At 49.3% G+C, this 18,764-nt stretch overlaps 2 protein-coding genes across 3 annotated transcripts in view; both read left to right on the forward strand.

The window, feature by feature from the left end:
* Window positions 1-6,594: 6,594 nt before the first annotated feature.
* Window positions 6,595-12,409, forward strand: KCNE1 (potassium voltage-gated channel subfamily E regulatory subunit 1). 2 transcript variants are annotated; one of them, XM_060009807.1, is made up of 3 exons: window positions 6,595-6,678; window positions 7,642-7,736; window positions 11,687-12,409. In XM_060009807.1, the coding sequence occupies exon 3, from the start codon at window positions 11,738-11,740 to the stop codon at window positions 12,125-12,127; it is 390 nt and encodes a 129-aa protein (XP_059865790.1). In that variant the 5' UTR covers window positions 6,595-6,678; window positions 7,642-7,736; window positions 11,687-11,737; the 3' UTR covers window positions 12,128-12,409. The 2 variants fall into 2 exon arrangements, with proteins under 2 accessions (XP_059865790.1, XP_059865789.1); XM_060009806.1 differs by lacking the exon at window positions 6,595-6,678 and having other exon boundaries at window positions 7,723-7,736; window positions 11,669-12,409.
* An 896-nt stretch (window positions 12,410-13,305) lies between these two features.
* Window positions 13,306-18,764, forward strand: part of SMIM34 (small integral membrane protein 34) — a 29,391-nt gene continuing 23,932 nt past the window's right edge. The window contains exon 1 of the mRNA XM_060009993.1: window positions 13,306-13,351. Coding sequence (XP_059865976.1) covers window positions 13,306-13,351 — 46 coding nt within the window. The remainder of the gene's footprint in view (window positions 13,352-18,764) is intronic.

Below are 18,764 nucleotides of genomic sequence, written 5' to 3' on the forward strand. Positions count from 1 at the left end.
TCAATTCAGCAAATGTTCACTGAGGCTCTGTCATGCTCAGACACCACCAGGTGGTATGGTCTGGTCCATGACTGGTCCAGAAAGGGGCGTCCCCCAAATCACGCATAGATGAGCAACTCGTTTTCCACTCAAGAAATATCTAGGAATCTCTTTCCACATGTCAAGCTCCTTGCTGGTCATAGTAGATGACCGAAAGGCAAGTCCCTTGGTAGAGCCTGTCCCTTGGTAGAGCTTACTGCTGGAGGACAGCCGACATGGTCATTGATTACTGACATGTGAGGCAGAAAATGAAGAGTGGTGAAGTGGACCATGCAAGGATGGATGAAGAGGGTGGGACTGGGCCAGGAGATCAGCCCTGAAACTCTTGTGAGATGCCTGGTAAAAGTCGGTACAGACTGGCCTTTGGTAGGGGCTTCAGAAATGAAAAGAAGTCCTGAGATCACTGTTGGGGGTGGAGGGCGTAGTCATAGGTGACACCCTGGTGCTGTTGGAACCTGCACAGCGGTCCCCAGCAGAGAGAGAAAATCACTTCTGCCAGAAAGTCTTTGTGTGTGTTGGTTGGGACATGGGGGAGGTTAGCAAGAGAAAGGATATTTTAGCTCTAATCTGCAAGATGGGTGAATTTGAACATACATTTGATTGGGTGCTCTACAACCTACCCATAGAGGAACTCAATAAATACTGAATTGAACTGACTAGTCATCCACGGAAAAGATTTATTTATTGGGAAAAATTGTAAGGAAAGGGATCCGAGTTTAAACTAGGACACTACTTAGAATAAGGATTCAGTTTGAAAATCAAGATTGTCACCAACCAACAAGGACCTACTGTCTAGCACAGGGGACTATACTCAGTATTTTGTAATAACCTATAAGGTAAAAGAATCTGAAAAAGAATATATAAATATAACTGAATCAGTGTGCTGTACACCTGAAACTAACACGATATTATAAATCAACTTTACTTCAATAAAAAATTTTTAAATAAAATAAACGACAATTTTAAAAATTAACAAACAATAGACTGTTATCAAAATCTTTTCACTGTTTACAAATTTTGCACTTAAAAACGAACTTTTTGGCCAACCCAGTATTTTGGAATTTGCTTTTCTAAAGATTTCCTTTGAATATTTTTCCTCTCATCCCCTTTTGAGTCATGCTGGACACCACCCCTGATTTCTTCACTTTTTCCTTCAATCCTCGTGGAGGACCTGCAGAAACCCACATGAATCCAGACTTCCAGGTTGAGGTCCTGGTTGAAATAACACAGAAACCATGACAATGGCTGTGGACAGTCCGTTTCTAAAAAAAAGTGACCTTCACACACATTCCCAGAAAGCCTGCCTGCACTGGTTTTAAATTCAGGCTTGCCAATGCATTTCCATTTCAGGCACTTTGGCCACAAGAGTGCTTCTGTGTTATCAGGAATTGGAGGTACACTGAAATAATCTCAGACATGCAAAGAACTGAAGAGATGCTAATCTCACTCCTGCGTCTCCTTGTTCTTTGGCTGAGTAGAACAGCCAGCATACTGTTACCTTTGTGATTTTCAAATCCACAGCATTTAAAAGGATTAGACATATGTCAGTGTAAACTGGATGGATTGAGGGTTTTTTTTTTTTAAACATAAGGGCTATGCTTGTATTCAAATGTCAAACACTGTATGTGTAGATTTAGTGTTCTTTCTTAGCCATAAATAACATTCCAAGCTGTAATTAATTTATCCATGTTCTTATCAGCACAGCATTATTCCAGGACATAAAGGGGTGGAGAGAGGCGGGGGGTGGGGGCAGAAATCAACACTGTTATTTCTTTTGGAAAAACTTGCTTAATTGGATTTGTGCTCTTTTCATAACAAGGTGAAGGCTGTGGTTATTTGTCAAATGCAAGGGCAGCTGGGATGCCTGAATCCATGGGTCTATAGCCAGCTGCGTCGTCTTCTTTGAATGACTCGAGGGTGACAAAAATTAGTGCAAGTGCCCCTGAGACCTGGGCAGAGGGAGCTTAAATGACTATTTTAATGGATAATCTTGCCATCCGCCCACCAGGCAACACTCAGTGGCACCGTGCACTGTAGAGCCCCACAGAATTGATGCCACAGCGTTGAATTTGTTTTATGGGAAAGACAGTCCTTGCCCTAAATCAGCAGTTCCTAACACAGCAGCCAAGAATCATCTAGCCCATCAGGGGTCCATAAGTCTGCACAATTGTAGCTCAAACGTTGCACACGTGTGCATTTGGGGTAAGGGTTGGGGAGAGCCATAGCTTTTCTCAGATTCCCAAAGGAATCCTGAAGAATCCAGAACCATTGCTCTAAAAGGACAAACAGAACATACACATCTGAAACAGCCAAAAAGCACGTGCAACACGACATCTGAGCGAGGCCAAAACAAGTCAATGAGGAAGTGAGTTCCCAGGTGTGCAAAGTGAAGGAACAGCCAGAGAAAGGGCCTTGCAGGAACTTTTTCCTGGAAGGGAAGGGCCTAGAATAAAAGTGACAAACTCAGTACCTGCAGAACCAGGCAGGGCATTCCGTAAGCGGGGCCTGCTGAGTGTCCTTGTCAGGGAGAATGTGGAGTCTGCATTTTTCTGGAAAGGGGCTGGTGCCCTCAGCTCCTGCCACTTGTTCTGCCAAATATGGGCATAAGTTTCTAAATCCACTGGGTTTTGTGAGAGAAGCCAAAGTCTAGGTATTTAGTATAAGAGCTCTCAATGTTTTTAATCTAAAAACCAATTCAAAATTAAAGCTAACAGGGACTTCTCTGGCGGTCCAGTGGTTAAGACGCCGCACTTCCACTGCAGGGGGCACGGGTTTGATCTCTGGTCAGGGAACTAAGATCCCACATGCCGTGCGGTGCAGCTAGTCTAAGACTAGCATTCCCTAGTCTTAGACCTTTGCTGAAGATCTGGGATTTGAAAAAGTCCTGAGCTCCAGCTGCAGGACAATCATCAACCTCTGGTTTGTTAAGCTGGAAACAGAGGGCTGACCCCATGAACAAGGGACTGGAGCAGGGGGAAAAGATGGGCAGTGACCAGGGGATGGAGGTGCCTCGTTGGCTGGTCCGGGAGCTCAGAGGGGCAGAGCACCGGGAAATGAGGTTGGGAGCTGGAATGGCCTGTAGGGCCCCAAGCAAGCTGGGAGTGGTTTCTTTTTGGAACGGGATCAGCCCTCAAGTGGGTTTTAGGAGAATGCCGCGTTTGGGAAGGATGCATCTTGTGTGCAGGACTCCCACCTAAAGAGGAGCCCTGGGAGGAAACTGAAGCTGGCCTCCTGTGACCAAGTGAATCAGGTGGGAGCTGCTGGCTAAGGAAGGGGGATAGAAAAGATGCGAGCATTGAATGGCCAGTAGAGAAGACGCAAACACGTCCAGCCATCTGCGTGGCATGGTGATGGAGCTGGGGCGGCACTGGGGGGACCACAGCCGAGGCAGCAGGGCCGGGCTCTCTTCCATCATTCTGTACCTCCTCACCTGTCACCGGGGGCAGGATGGGGACTTCAATGACCTTCCTCCTCCTTGTCTTTCTCGTGAGGAGGAAGTATTGCAATTTTCGCGCACTACGGCACCCAGGTTATGCTCTGTGGCTGCTCAAAAAAGTTGCTGGCTTTCCAGGTGTTTCCCACTGACAGGTGAGAGCTGCCCTCGGGGACACCAGAAGCTGTGCAGTTAAGGTCAACAAGAAAGAAGGAAGGGGTCCTAAGGGAAAGGCATGTTCCCCAGGCTAACACAGGGGCATCTGGATGCCAATGGAACAGCAGCCAGAGAAAACGGCAAAGAGCTATCTGCACGATCCTGGGTTCCGTATGTGCGTCCTGGGTGGGTTACAATGAAGACAGTCCTCTCTGGTGACGGGGACTCTATTTCTCTGGCAGCGTGCGGAAAGGGTTAGAAACATGAGCAGGAACTCCAAGCTGCGAGTTGAGATCTTCCTAAGAAAGAACGAGAAGCGGCTGGAGCTCTGGCTTTGGATGTCACCTGCATTGAGGTGGGAGCTCATGGAAGATGACGATAAACCCACCAAGAGGAGCGGAGCCCACATTTGCCATCCCCTCTCCCAAGGGACAGTTCCCAGTGAGGGGACCAAGAGGAATGGAGAAGGTGGAGGAGCCAGAGAAAAAAGGGAAATGACTCAAGGACTTTGTCGCTCTGTTGTTATGTTTGTTTAAGACCAATCACACCTGTTTGATGGGAAGAGGTGAGAATGAAAGAGTAAAAGGAGAAGGAAGAGAGAAAAGAAGCCATTTCAAGTTCGCCAAAGGCAACAAAATACACTCTCTTATCCGTAATTGTGTTTTATCATTACGAATAGGGAATGACAACAACGGTATGACTGCAATAAAATAATTCATCACACGTGGGATGGAGAGAACCAGGGAGAGAAATAAGAATATCACCACTCATTAGGACTCTCTGCTTGCTTCCACTGCAGGGGGCATGGGTTTGATCCCCAGTGGGGGAACTATGATCCTGAATGCCGCAAAAAGAAATCACCACTCCCAGAATACTTTACTTTTTTTGGTGGGGGTGCTGCGTTGGGTCTTCGATGCTGCGCGTGAGCTTTCTCTAGTTGCGGTGAGCAGGGGTTTCTCTTGTTGCAGAGCACGGGCTCTAGGTGCATGGGCTTCAAGTAGTTGTGGCTCACGGGCTCTGGAGCACAGGCTCAGTAGTTGTGACGCACGGGCTTAGGCGCTCCGCGGCACGTGGGATCCTCCCGGACCGGGGCATGAACCCGTGTCCCCTGCATTGGCAGGCAGACTCTCAACCACTGCGCCACCAGGGAAGCCCCCTACTTTACCTTTTTGAAGACACTTCCAAACACACAGTCTGCAAAGTAACTGGGTGACAGGTGGGCAGACATCGACCACCCCATCCCCTGACGGGGGGTCTCTGCAGTTGGTCTGGAGCACACTGTCCATGCATGTTTACCTGGCCCATGGATTATTACTGAAAGGGTAGCACATAAATTCTACAGGACAAACATTTTTGCTTCAATGATCCATTTTTTCCTTCCTGGTGGAGTTCTTTTGCGGAAAGGTGAGCAAAAAGATACTAAATACAGACAGCATGACCTTCATGGGGTAGAATCCAGAGAATTTTCAGATAAAGTTTATGTATTTTTTCCTAAATGTTAAAGAATATCGTTATTACAAAAAAAGGAAAGGAAAACATAGAATGTATAAATAAGAAAATAAATACCATGTAAGCCCATCACTAGCACACAGTATTAACATCATGATGTGTTTTCTTAGTCTTTTGAAATAATGCATAGCATCTTGTATGTACAATTTAGGGTTTTCTATTTTTCACTTAACATTACAAACTATTTGTAAACATTATCTTAATGACCACATAAAACATTCCAGTATGTAGAATAATATTCTATCATACGTAACATAATGTAACCACTTTATTTTGCGACATTCAGATTCTAGTTATTTTAAGTAAAACTACAAAGAACTTTTCTACGTATAAAGCTTTTCTACAGTTCGGATCCCCTCCATAGAATAGATGTCACACAGTATAAGTACACATCAAGGCTATGGACATTTTAGAACTTTCCAGAGCGGCTGTGTGGGTTTATTTAGACTAGCACCCGTAGTGCAGGGGAGTGCCAGCTCTGCTTGTGCTAGCTGGGCTGCGTCCTAAAGTGCCACATCCAATGGACCCCTTCCCAGAGCCTTCAGTGGCCTCCTCCCCAAGAGAACCCCCAGGCGGAGGCTCAAGCAGAAGTGACTGGCCCAGGAAGACTAGGGGGGTCCGAGAAAATGTCTTCTATCTCTAGGTCAGGAATCTAATTTCTCTGTTGCTTGCCTGTAGACCGCAAGCCTGGACCTTATTGCCCAGCGCTTTCACAGGACTGTCGTTTGGGAATTGCCCGTCTCACGCTCGCCACCCCCCTACCCGCCCCCACCCCCCTAGCTGGTAGACAGCAGTTGTGAAATTTCCCTGGAGGTTCCTGGGGCCAAGGCTCAGTTTGCTCCTGGCGGCCTGAAAGGCTGTTCCCACTGCCCCAGGAACCTCGGAGCTGGGGTGCCAACGCATGGGTGGCTCCAACCACCGACACCTGCACACGGGGACCCCTGTCTGTCTGGTCCACAGCTGCACCCCCAGCTCAGGACAGGACACCTGTCAGTAGGTGCTCAATAAATGCTTGTCGATAGATGCATGGTCACTGCTGGGGTTCAGGACGCAGCTAAAAGGAGTCTGCTGTGGTTTTGAGCTGATTTGAAGTTCTTGTTTGGAGATGTTTGAAGGAGTGTTTGGCGAGTGCTTGGCCGACAGTGGGGTTCTCCGGGACGGACTTCTTTTGGCCACTGCGGCTTCTTGCCTGCCAATGCCGAACTCCTCAGGAAGGTATATCTGGCTGGCTGGCTGGCTGGCAGTTCTTATACAGACTCTCTGCCGGCTCTGCGCTTACCCAGCGTGACAGAGCGCTTGCTGGAGACGCAGGATGCGGAGGATCCGGGGGGGCCCCGGGATGGCCTGGGGTGGCCCGGGGGCCGCGGGCTCTGCGGAGACGCGCGGGGACGGGGCGGGGCGCCCTCTGGCTCCGGAGGCCCCGCCCGCCCCGCCGCGCACTTGCCCGCGGAGCGCGCCGCCTGGGGCGCGGCTGTCGGTGCCCTGCGCTTGGCTGCCCTGGACCCCGCTGCGCTCCCGGCTCTCTCCGCGCCCCAGACCTGGTAAGTCAAGGGCTCCTGCCTCCCGGCTCCTCGCCCGGAGCGCGATGCCCCAGGCCGGCGACCCTGAGCGGGCTCCAGGCACCCAGTCTCAGCCCCTGGGCCAGGAGGCGCCGCGATCCCCTTAGTGGGAGACAGAATAGGTGGTTCGGCCTCATGCCTCCTTTCCCTCTGCCTTCTACACTTCTAGAACGCATGCCTAGAAAATCATCTCACCACCAAACAACGACAACATTTTCCCATTATTATTAAATTACAGTCGTTCCTGGAGAAAATTGGGAAAATACTTAAAAGCATCCAAAGAAAACTAAAACCGCCCATGACCCCAGCCCCCCGCTTGGTTTCAAAGACCTCCAGATGGGGCAATATTTGCAAACGCACCCAGCCTCAAAGGGAATCTTTTGTGGGTTTTCTTTGGACCAGAAAAGTTTCTTGGGCCTTGGCATCTCCCCAGGGAGAAGGCATGGGACACGCAGAACGTTACTGGTATCTGATCTTGATTGTAGTAACTGGGGAAAATGTGGAACTTTCAGAAGAAAGTTGACCCAGTAGCCGTCACGTGTTATGTGCTGAGTATATCACGTTACTCCGCCCCGCCCCATCCCCGCCCCCTGCCCCCGACCCTCGATTTTTCAGACTGCTGTATGTGAGCTGTTTGAGTCCACTTTTAGGTTAAGAAGGAGCTTCCAGCTCCATTGAGGAAGGGCCTTGTCAATAACCACAGTTGTCACTTATGGTCACCATGGTGGGGAACTTTGCTGTGATCACACCATTGCTTTAATTCATGTGATGAGTGAATTGCTAGAAGGCGCTGTTGACTCTGCTCTATGGGTTTCTAACCAGGGGGCAAAACCCCTCTGCTGGCTCTGCTCTGTTTCCTGCTGCTCATCAGAGATGAGCTGAGGATGGGTCTGAGGAAGGCATTCTTAGTTTCCAGAATATTCAGGTATGTCTTGCTTTTGACAGGTTATTCAAAAGTGGATTGTTTTGAAAATAAAGTACCCTGTGAAGACATCAGAGGGATTCACTCCTGTCGTCTTAAGTCTCTGGAGGCAGAGCTGGTGAGACAGTTTCTGTGTGGTTCGGGCTTTCCAGTAGTTGAGTGGGACATTTACTCACTCATGCATCCATGCATGCGTGCCTGCATCTGTCAATATTCACTGTGCTCCCGCCACATGCCAGACACCGTTCTAGTCTTCGGGATACATGGGAACAACACAGGCAAAGATCCCTGCCCTCAAAAGCTTACATTTTGATAGGGAAGACAAACAATAGACAATGCACAGAATAAATAAGAAAAACTATACTAGGTGCAGGTGATCAAGTACTATGGATAAAAAGGAGGGCAAGGTAAGAGTTACGGGAATTGGGGAGGATGGGTGAAAATTATGCTGTATTATTGACAATTATCGATGGCTTTGAACCTTTTTAGGAATAAGGTGGGTTGCAGATATATATAGTTATTAATATAGTTATACATAACTATATTAATAATATAAAATTTAATATACAAAATAAATAATGCTAATAAAATAAATATACATAAAATAATTTAAATTTTATTATATCAAAACAGATTACATTGAAAGAGGTTTTCATTTGGTTACACCAAGCTCTTTTCAGAGTGTATTCTACTTTGTTGATTATTTGCTCTCACATTCACATTGTAGTTGTATTAAATTTAATACTTTGCATGCCCGTTTAATTCAGCAAACCCATATGGACTCATTCTGGGGGCTGGAGTGAGGACAAGGTGAACCATACAGTCTCTGATCCTCCTGAGCTCCTGGAAATGCATAGACGAGCCTACAAATGATTACAACACAGCTTAGAATCTGAGTGGTACAGACTGGGTACTATGAGGGCTCAAAGCAGGGGATGGGACATCTGGAAGGGGCTTCACAGGTTGGCATAGGAGTGTGCTTTTGGAGGAACAGTAGAATTTTGGCAGGCAGACATGGTGGTCATGACTCTCTTGCAGAGAGAGCAGCAAAAGCAAGAGATAGGAAGGTTGTGGGCTTGTTTCATGCCTCCCCAATCATCCCATCATCCCCAGTTTTCAGATGAGGAAACTGGGACTCCCCAAATTCATTTAATTTGCTGAGGGTGAGATTCTTCCTTCTATGTGACTTCAGCTCCCTTCCCAGAGTCTGGGAATCCTGCTGCCATCCATTCTCCATGCCAAAATGCTCATCCTTTTTCCCATGTTGAATTTGACCGGGTCCCTCTCATCAGCTCTCTGGTTCACATTTCCACCCTTCACACCCCAGAGCTCCTCTCTGCCACCCACAGAGAGGTCTGGGATGCTCTTAGCCCTGTGACCAGACTCAAGAACCACACCGCACATCCAGCAGGGAGGTGGCAGAAAGCCCTTTACAGATCTTTGAGGACAGTCAAATGCGGTGCCTCTGTACAGGTTTCATCCTGACTGTTTGAGACCTTGGCCACCTTAGTGATTCCTCTCCCGGGAGAGAGGAAGGTGAGAAGCCCAAGACAAAGCCCGCTGACTGCCTGGGAGAGTCTGGGCCCCTCTTTGCTGCTAGGAGGTAAATATATCTCCAGAATTTGGACATCGTGTTTCGATAAAGATGAAGACAGTTGACAGGTATTTCCAAGGCAAATTGGCTCACAGAATTCTTGACTCAGTAAGATCATATTCCCCCAAATTAAGCTTATCCATAATTGTTTCTACCCTAATTCTGCTTCCTGAAACAAAAAATGCTGATTTCAAAACTGGATGCTCTTTCGAGGAAATGCTGACAAGAATGGCAGGAATGTCATCCCCATCCCACCTAGATAAGCAAGCTACGGTACCATCTGGGAGCCGCGAGGAGTAGCTAGGACTGAGCCAGGGCTGGAACTCTGGAACCCTGACATTCCTCTTCCCCTGACTTGCCCCCAGAATCTTTCCCTCTCTGTAGAGAGCTTGGAGTCAGTCACGAAAGCCTTGCCCTTTTAGTAAATGCATAAGAAAGAATGAGAGGTGCGGTACTAGGAAATCTGTTCTAAAAGCCTGTTATGGGTGCTGATATGAGACGGATCTGGAACTCCCGGGAGAAAGGCAGAAGGGGCGGTGTGTGCCGGGAACAGCGTGACATCACCTACTTCCCCCTCTCCCCTGGGTACAGTTGGGGCGTTCGCAGGATCCCGGGGTGCTGGAGGCATGCTTGCTGTCAATTTGCAGCTCAGCTCGGCTGTCCACAGTCCCGAATCCTGAGTGATTCTCAGTAGACCAGCAGCTCTGGGACTCAGCTTTGACGGAAAAAAATTGCACTAACCTTCGTTGGGGGCAGTGTCTATGCCTCCTGAAGAGTCTCAAACCCAGGCAGAAGCAGAAACTTCTAGACCCCCACCCCACTTCCTTCTTTCTGGGCCCAGTAAGGCCAGTTTGAGAATGTTTAGCACAGGCTGATCATCAAATTGGTTGTGTTTGGAGCTGGACCTCCCTGGTTCCTGCTGCTTCTTCCTCCTCCAGCCCCCTATTTCCTGTGCGAGCTACAAAACGCTGTGGTTCTTGCCGGTGGGGCAGAGGGCTCTTCTGATGGCATATGTAGGTCAGAAGCCAGTTCCCAATTAGTTAGACTCAGTTTTACCTGACACAAGTAGCCGGCTCCTTGGTCCCTTTGAGCTTAAATACAGATCTGCCTTCTCTCTGCAAGGTCCTGAGAGCTCCTTTTTCTATGCTAATAAAATATGAGTCCATGGCTAAAAGATTAAAGTTTAGATGTATTTTTGATCGCAGACGTGACCTTGGGCAAGCCAGCTCACCTCTGTGGAAACCAGTTTTCTATGAAGTTAAGACTGTTGGATCAGCTGGTCTCCACATCCATTTGAGTCCAACAGTCCTCACTGTGGCCACTAGACAGTGCTTTGGCATTATAATGGATGTGAACTTGGAGAATGGGACATAAACCCACAGCTGTTGTGAGGATTGGCTTCTGTGTCGTTTACACCATGCTGATTATTAGAGGACGTTGCCAAACTCATTTTGTGACTCAATACGCAAAAACACCACATGACCCAGCATGCAGGCCTTGGGGGCATAGAAGGCATTTAGCAAAAGCGATACAATAAATTAAGTGTAAAGTCAGCAAAAGATTTTTCGTTAAAAATGCAGAGTTGTTATTTGAAAGGCAGTTAAGGAACTTGGCTTTTCTGGTCCAGCATAAAGTTACGACAGGCTTACCATAATGTTGAGATGCCACTGTGAGTTAGGACAGGGACAGCTGAGGTCATGGTGATGACTTGAGAATTTCTTTCCGCAACTCCCGTTCAGATTTTCTCAGGGACATGCAAGACCGAAAAAGAAAATCTGAAAAACAAACAAGATTGGAAAATTATGCTATGAAGTTATTATTTCTCTTCTTATATAATTCTTCCGGGTACTCTGCAGCACAAAAGACGGATTGGTTAATTTCCTAAGGGCCCACATCATAGCTCAGTGGTTCTCAAGCTTGAGTGCAAAGTAGGATCACCTGAGAAGCTTTGAAAAGTCCCAATGCCAGACAGGAACCCAGACCAAGGCCTGTCTTCCTCTTCTTATAAGGCCACCGTCCTATCAGATTAGGACCTTACCCTTATGACCTCATCTAACTTAGTTACCTCTGAAAGACCCTACCTCCAGGTTCAACTGCATTAGGGGTTAGGGCTTGAACGTATGACTTGCTGGAGAGAACAATTTGGCCCATAGCGTATAAATTAAAAGGCACACGTACGACACAATGTGCGTATTAAGGGAACTCGTTCTGGTGATCACCTATGGAGGCAGGGAGTGGGGGTGGTGAATAGAAATAAAAGTGAATCAATTTATCACTTGATCAGTCAAGAGAAGGCATTATGTAGATCCCAGGTGGCACACACCATGACCGAGTACTCCCCCGTCATACTCTGGTAGGGCACCCCTCTTACTGAGATTTTTAAAAACTGTGTGGGGTGTGTGTTTGTGTTGGGGTGGGGGGTGGGGGTTGGGCCAATACATATTTTTTGATTTCAGGTTGCACTTTTCTTTTAGAAAGTTTTCCTGGGAAGTTCACCCTCCCGCAGTGAAACCTTGACTCCCAGGATGATCCTGTCTAACGCCACGGCTGTGACACCCTTGCTGACCAAGCTGTGGCAGGGGACAGTTCAACCGGGCAACAACACATCCAACCTGGCCCGCAGGTCCCTGGGCCATGATGACGGCAAGCTGGCGGCACTGTACATCCTCATGGTGCTTGGCTTTTTCGGCTTCTTCACCCTGGGCATCATGCTAAGTTACATCCGCTCCAAGAAACTGGAGCACTCCCATGACCCGTACAATGTGTACATCGAGTCTGACACCTGGCAGGGGCAGGACAAGGCGTACTTCCAGGCCCGGATTCTGGAGAGCTGCAGGGCGTGTTATGTCATTGAAAACCACCTGGCTGTAGAACGACCCACTGCATACCTTCCTGAGATGAAGCTGTCATCCTGACCCCGAGACTGGTCAGAATTGGACAAAGCCTCCCTGATGATCTGATTTTTCCAATTACATGTTCCTTATATTCTTTCCTGCATGAGTATAATTCGGTTTTTTTTTTTTTCTATCATAAGGGGTGAAAGGTGGATTAGTAACACTATATTTCTAAAATCACTTTCCTTCTATAATAGGCTGTGAGCCGCTCCCCAGTATGTGTGCCTGCCTTGTTAATTTCAGCAAAATCCCTGAGCTCACGGTCTCTGAGAATAACAGCTGTCTTTCCCTGACTTCCTTGCAGCTAGCAAGGTCCTGTGTATGAAGTTATGGCCAGTTGAAGTGGGAATGATGAGGGCAATTTCCCAGTGAGTATTGAAAAGGAAAGGATGTGTCCTCCACTCCCCTCTCCCCCTTCCCCGCGGCTGGGACATGGATCAGGTGGTGAGCCAGTTTTGACTCTGGAAAAGGACAGTGTATTCACAGATGGTACAGCAATAAGAGTCTGGGTCCCTGGGCCATGGCATGGGGCAGGGTCTGGTCAATCAACAGCTCAGACTTTAGAGGAAAGGGAAACTAACTCCGATCTTCCTTGGGCCAGTGTGATTTTGGTTTTTGTTAAAGTAACAGAATCAAAATCCTAACGAATACGCCTTCCTTATGGGACTGAGACCCAAGACATAATGTTTCCATATTCGTTGCAAGCATACTTCCCCACTTGCTATGGGACAAGACTTACTCTGCCCTTTTCACTCGTACCCTTACCATGGTGGCTCTATCCTCCCCTTCCTCTCCTGCCTCCTCTTCCCCCCCATGCCCACCCTTCACACACACACACCCCAAACACACGCTCATACCCAGAGGCACACACGTGCACACAGAAACACAAAGAGAAACACACACAGATACTCAAGGACACACACACACACACACACTACCTACTCACGTAGCGCAGTTGAGATGCAGAAGGAAAAAAATCCTGCTTCAGAATGTGTACCAAGGGGAAGGTACTCGGTTTTCGTGGCAGGAGGGAGGGTTGCATCCACCACCTCAAGAGCTCAGGGGAAGGCGTGGGTGTGGGCAAGGGGCAACACACGGGACTGAGGTGGCAGGGCCTTTTGAGGTAACGTGCCCATCGTGGTTGAATTGTGACCCCCCCAAAAAGATCCTCTTAACCCTTCAAGTCCTAACCTGTAAACATGACCTTATCTGGAAATAAGGTCTTTGCAGATGTGATCAAGGAAGGTAAGGTCATTGGGGTGAGCCCTAATCCAATGTGGCCGACATCCTTATAAGAAGAGGGAAATTTGGGCAGAGATAGGAGTGGCGCTGCTACAAAGCAAGGACCACCAAGGACCGAGGGCCACCACTGGAGGCTGGGAGAGGAAAGGAAGGATTCTCCCGGATGGCTTTCAGAGGAAGCAGGGCCCCAAGACCCCGTGATTTCAGACTTCTGGACTCCAGAACGGGAAGACAAGGGGTTTCTCTTACTCAAAGCCACTCAGGCTGGGCTAGTTTGCTCCAGCAGCCATGGGAAGCTCGCGCAGTGCCTCTGCCCTGACCACCCCTCCAGAGACAGCGCTTTCCTCCTGGCCCTTCTCCTCACAAGACAGAGATTCCCTTGGAAACTTCCCTCCCGACTGAGAGCTGGGAAAGGGATTCAGGGGTGGAGGCAGACGGTGCCAGGGACTTGCTCATGGCAGTGGAAGGAGCCTCGTGAGCATGGCCTGGCCTGAGGGACTCAGAGGACATGTGACCTGGGTCTCAGCCTTCTTCCCCAGCTGCCCTCGGTCACCTGCGCCATCCTGAACGCTCGCCTGCCTAGGCATTGCTTAAGAGGGTGGAGTACTTAAATAAAACATACTTGTTAGAAACCTGCACATAATACAAATTAGAAGCAACACGTAAGCATCGCTGGCCATCCTCCAATAGATGAATGGGGGGCACAGTCCTTGCTTCATGTAATAGACAGCGATTCCTTTGTGGGCTTGGGGGCAGAGCTCCCAATGGGACATCCCTTGGACAGAAGCCTGGCAGAGTTACTACAGTCCTCGAGACCAGTGGTTATTTGCGTCAGAGTCCTTTGAAAATCTAATGAAAGCTATGATCTCCCCAAATTGCACACAGACACATTTTACCCACAATCTCGGGGGTTCTTGGGCCCCTGGAAGCCCACCTATGATTGCTGGCATCTCCTGGCCACGTGTGACTTCCCTGCTGTGACAGACACAGTTGGAGCTGCAGGCAGACTGCCGAGCGCCCCTTCCCCTATTACCCAAGCCTCCTGCTAAGGGGGTGGGAGGCTGCCACTGCTGCTGAGTCCCAGACGTCCTCAGCCAGCCAGCAGCTTGGGCAGACTCTTGATGAACTTGTGATATTTATTTGATTTCTTTTTAAAGTTTTTGGCCGCACCCCACGGCATGTGGGATCTTAGTTCCCCAACCAGGGTTCGAACCCACGCCTCCTGCATTGGAAGGCAAAGTCTTAACCACTGGACCACCGGGGAAGTCTGGATATTTATTTGAAATGTCCTGATTTTTTAATGTGGGCAACTAATTCAATTTTATTTTTTTTAATGTGTGGGCCAAACAGGCTATGACCTTGAACTGAATTCTGCTCAAAGACCACTGCTTTACAACCTCTGCTTTAAGCAGAAAGAATAGCTCCGGGACAGCCCCAGGCCACACTTGATAGAAACCAGAGTCAGGGAGGGGAACCTGCATCTGAAGGACTGCCCGCCATGGTGGCAGAGGCAGGTGGAATCAGTGGCAGCAAGCCCCGAGGTGGGGGCCTGGCCAGTGGACCCTCAGATCCCAGCCCTCTGAAAGAATGCTGCATCGGGCTGTCTTTACCTGGCACGTCCCATTCAGATGCCAGGCCCCTCACCCTCTGTCAGTATAGAAGAGGCCATTACGGCTCCAAGTTTGCTCTGCAGATTCTTGGAACCAATTGTGGAGTCCGCCCTGGAGAGATGGGCCCACTCTATGAGCAGACAAACCAGGCTTGTCTACAAGGCTGACCGGGGACTCGGGTACACTAGCCAATACGAAGGATGGCACGCACCTCACCGCTCCTGGAGGCGCGCAGCCTGGCTAGGCGAATGGCTCCAGGTTAGATATGCCCCACGTGCAATTCACCAGACAGTTGGCCTTGGAGAGCAAGCTCCCTGAGGTTTAACTAGACCATGGCTGTCACTTAACTGCTGAGGAAACTGAGGCTCAGCGAGGTTCAAGGACACACCCAAGGTCATCGCTTGCCTGAAGGAGGAAGCCAGCAGGAGGTGTGCTTCCCTAACTTCTGCCCTCGCTGACAAGCCAGGGGTTCCTGGGGGCCTGTGAGGTGGGGAAGGAATGACGGGGCTCTGATTTTATTCTTTTATGCACACTAACCCGACTTGATCATTCTTTACGGGATATCATTTAGGAATATCAGACAATTTACTCTCCAAAAGGGTCCTCCTTGTTCCCTCCCTTTCTAGGCCCTTTAAGGGCTATTCTTGTTCTCCTTTTTAGCCCTTGTTTGTTTAACCGTTTGGTTGAGTTTGTGTCTTTTAGGCTCCAACAGTTTGAAGTAAGACTCATGATGGCTCAGGGAATTCAGCCAATTCCAGAGGAGAGTGGCCCAAGTCCCTACAGGTCCTTGGAACAGTCAGTGAGGGACTTCTATACCTCTAGGATAGGCTAGGGTCTGTGGTCCCCATCCAGCAGGAAGAAGTTTCAGAAGAAGAGACCTTCGGCCTCTTACCCCTTAAGAATAAGGGTGTAGGGTGTCTCGGGGGGGATGAGACAGGCTGACCCTTTGCTGCAGTGCTGCAGTACTTGCACCTGGACACACCTTTCCTCAGGCAACAAAATACAAAGAAACTGTATGAGCTAAGTATAACTGCATGCATGCACAGTTAGGGCAAATTCTGGACAAAAGATACAAAGAGACCAAAAAACTCAACTGTCAATTTTGAAGAGCCCACAAGCAGGGCGTCTGGGGCACTGTGCATGCCTCCTGCCTGCAACACCATCTCAGGGGTGGGCAAAGCACCTAAGCCACCACTCCGCCCTGACCCCTCGACACACCCTTATTCTCACCCATATAAGGAACAAGCTCGCCTCACCTCAGCGAGCAAGCCAGCAAGGGAACCTATTGTTTGTTCCCGCTCCCCCTTGCTGCAGCGGGGGCCCCATAAAGCCTTGCCTGAAATAAAAAGTATCCTAATACCGTCTGCACTGTATACCTAGAGGTCTGCTTAAAGAGACAGAAGGTAGTCCAGCATCTGAGCTGGGCCATTTAAAAAAAAAAAGGCAAACTGAGCCAAAAAGAAGCCAATTGCAAATTCTGATAATATGGCTTGAAATATTGTCTTTGCCCTGGCTCTGAATTTCAGTTTCCCCTCAGGACACTATGGTAATTCGATAGTAGCCATAACAAGAATTAGAAATAAGCTGACAGACAGAGAAAACTTTTAGGGATTCCACAATCTCTGAATCTCCAGACAAGCCCGTGTGTGACTTGTGTGTTAATGCGTGTGACTCTCTCCAGAGGATGCCGGCTCTTAAATCCACATCAGTAGATGGCTTCTCTATGGGCACATAAATACTAAAAAAAAAAATGAGAAGTAAATACTAAATCAGATTAAGGGAGATAGCCAAAGGCTATGAGAGCTTGAGGACAAAAGAAATGTACAGAAAGCTAAGGATGGATTGAGAAGGGGTGGTAAATTCTTTAACTGATTCATTGGGTACACAAACAAATCTAAATACAAATACAAAAAGGAGTCAAGGACTTAGAGCAATCGGCCCCTCAGTTTCCTCGGTGTGTCTGCTTAAGGTCAATAAAGCCAGGTGTCTTAGACATTTCCAGAAATACAGGGTTTTGTCGGCCAGTCTGCGCGGGCAGAGGAAGGCGCCCTGGGTGTGGCTGCCCCCTGGTGGTCAGGTTGAGAATCTCCAATGCACATGGAGCCCTGAGCACCTGGAGCCGGGTGGGTGCCTGCTTGGGGCCGGCGAGGTTCTCCGGGTGGGCTTCAGACATTCTCTGGAGGCTAAACTTCTACTCACTCATCAAGTTCAGCAGGACAGAGCCCACCATGGTCATCATTACGAAACAGGAGGGAGAGAGAGAAGCAGGCCTCTGGAGGTGCCTTGGGAGGCCCCTCCTCTGAGCAGGGGCCCTGGGGGCTCAGAGTTCTCAGGAAGTTGCTAGGACCGCTTCTCCCTTCCTCTGTGCTGGAACCTGCCCACCCGCTTTCTAGGAATCTCTTCATCATCCTTTCCAGCCGTTGGGAAACCATCTCTCACCCAGACCTCAGCCCCTTTCCATTCCAGGCCTATGACCATTCCTGCTCTCACGGAAGAGGCTCAGCAAATTTGGGGTGACAGTAACCTAAGTGACCCCGTTCAGATATTGTCACAGGGAGGAGGAATGGGGAAAGTGGTTGCTTGTCTAGGGCCCCCACCATGGGTGTTTTTTTTTTAATTTATTTATTTCATTTATTTATTTTTGGCTGCGTTGGGTGTTTGTTGCTGCGTGCGGGCTTTCTCTAGTTGCAGTGAGCAGGGGCTACTCTTCCTTGCGGTTGCGTGGGCTTCTCATTGCACTGGCTTCTCTTGTTGCGGAGCACGGACTTTAGGCACACGGGCTTCAGTAGTTGTGGCTCGCGGGTTCTAGAGCGCAGGCTCAGTAGTTGTGGTGCACGGGCTCAGTAGTTGTGGCTCACGGGCTGTAGAGCGCAGGCTCAGTAGTTGTGACGCACGGGCTTAGTCGCTCCGCGGCCTGTGGGATCTTCTTCCTGGACCAGGGCTCGAGCCCGTGTCCCCTGGATCGGCAGGCGGATTCTTAACCACTGCGCCACCAGGGAAGCCCCCACTCTCCACTGGGTGTTGTCCCTCTCACACCAGACAGGCCCCAGAAGCAGGCTCCTCTCAGACTACCATGACCCAGTGCAGTGGGAGGGAGTGGGAGGTGGGAGGATGGGGGCTGGACTCAGCCCCCGGGGCGGGAAGTCTTCCCCCAGGACGAGGAGGGGCCTTTGGGCTAACTTGGCAGTGAGTGACCTTAAGGTAGCATAAGGAATGGAGAATGTGGCTTCTTTGCAGAAAACCCGGGAAATCCATAGAAAAGAACCCAGGTTTCCTAACTGCTTTTTTTTTTTTTTTTTTTTTTTTTTTTTTTTTTTTTTGCGGTACGCGGGCCTCTCACTGTTGTGGCCTCTACCGTTGAGGAGCACAGGCTCCGGACGCGCAGGCTTAGCGGCCATGGCTCACGGGCACAGCCGCTCCGCGGCATGGGGGATCCTCCCGGACCAGGGCACAAACCCGCGTCCCCTGCATCGGCAGGCGGACTCTCAACCACTGCGCCACCAGGGAAGCCCCCTAACTGCTTTTTAAACATAGCTTTTCTGTGAGAATTCAGTGGGCGATCATATTAATTTCCTGTGGCTGCCATAAACGATGACCACAAAATTGGTGGCTTGAAACAACAGAAAGGTATCCTCTCATGGTTCTAGAGGCCAGAGTCCAGAGTCTGGGTGTCAGCAGGGCCTTGCTCCCTCTGGGGCTCTGGGGGAGGACCCTTCCCACCTCTCGCGGCTTCTGGTGGCTTCTTGGCTTGTGGTCATGTCACTCCAACCGCTGTCTCTGTCTCACCTGGTCTTCTGCTCTGTGTG

The sequence above is a fragment of the Delphinus delphis genome, chromosome 4 (genome assembly GCF_949987515.2).
Source record: "Delphinus delphis chromosome 4, mDelDel1.2, whole genome shotgun sequence".
Classification (NCBI taxonomy): Eukaryota; Metazoa; Chordata; class Mammalia; order Artiodactyla; family Delphinidae; genus Delphinus; species Delphinus delphis.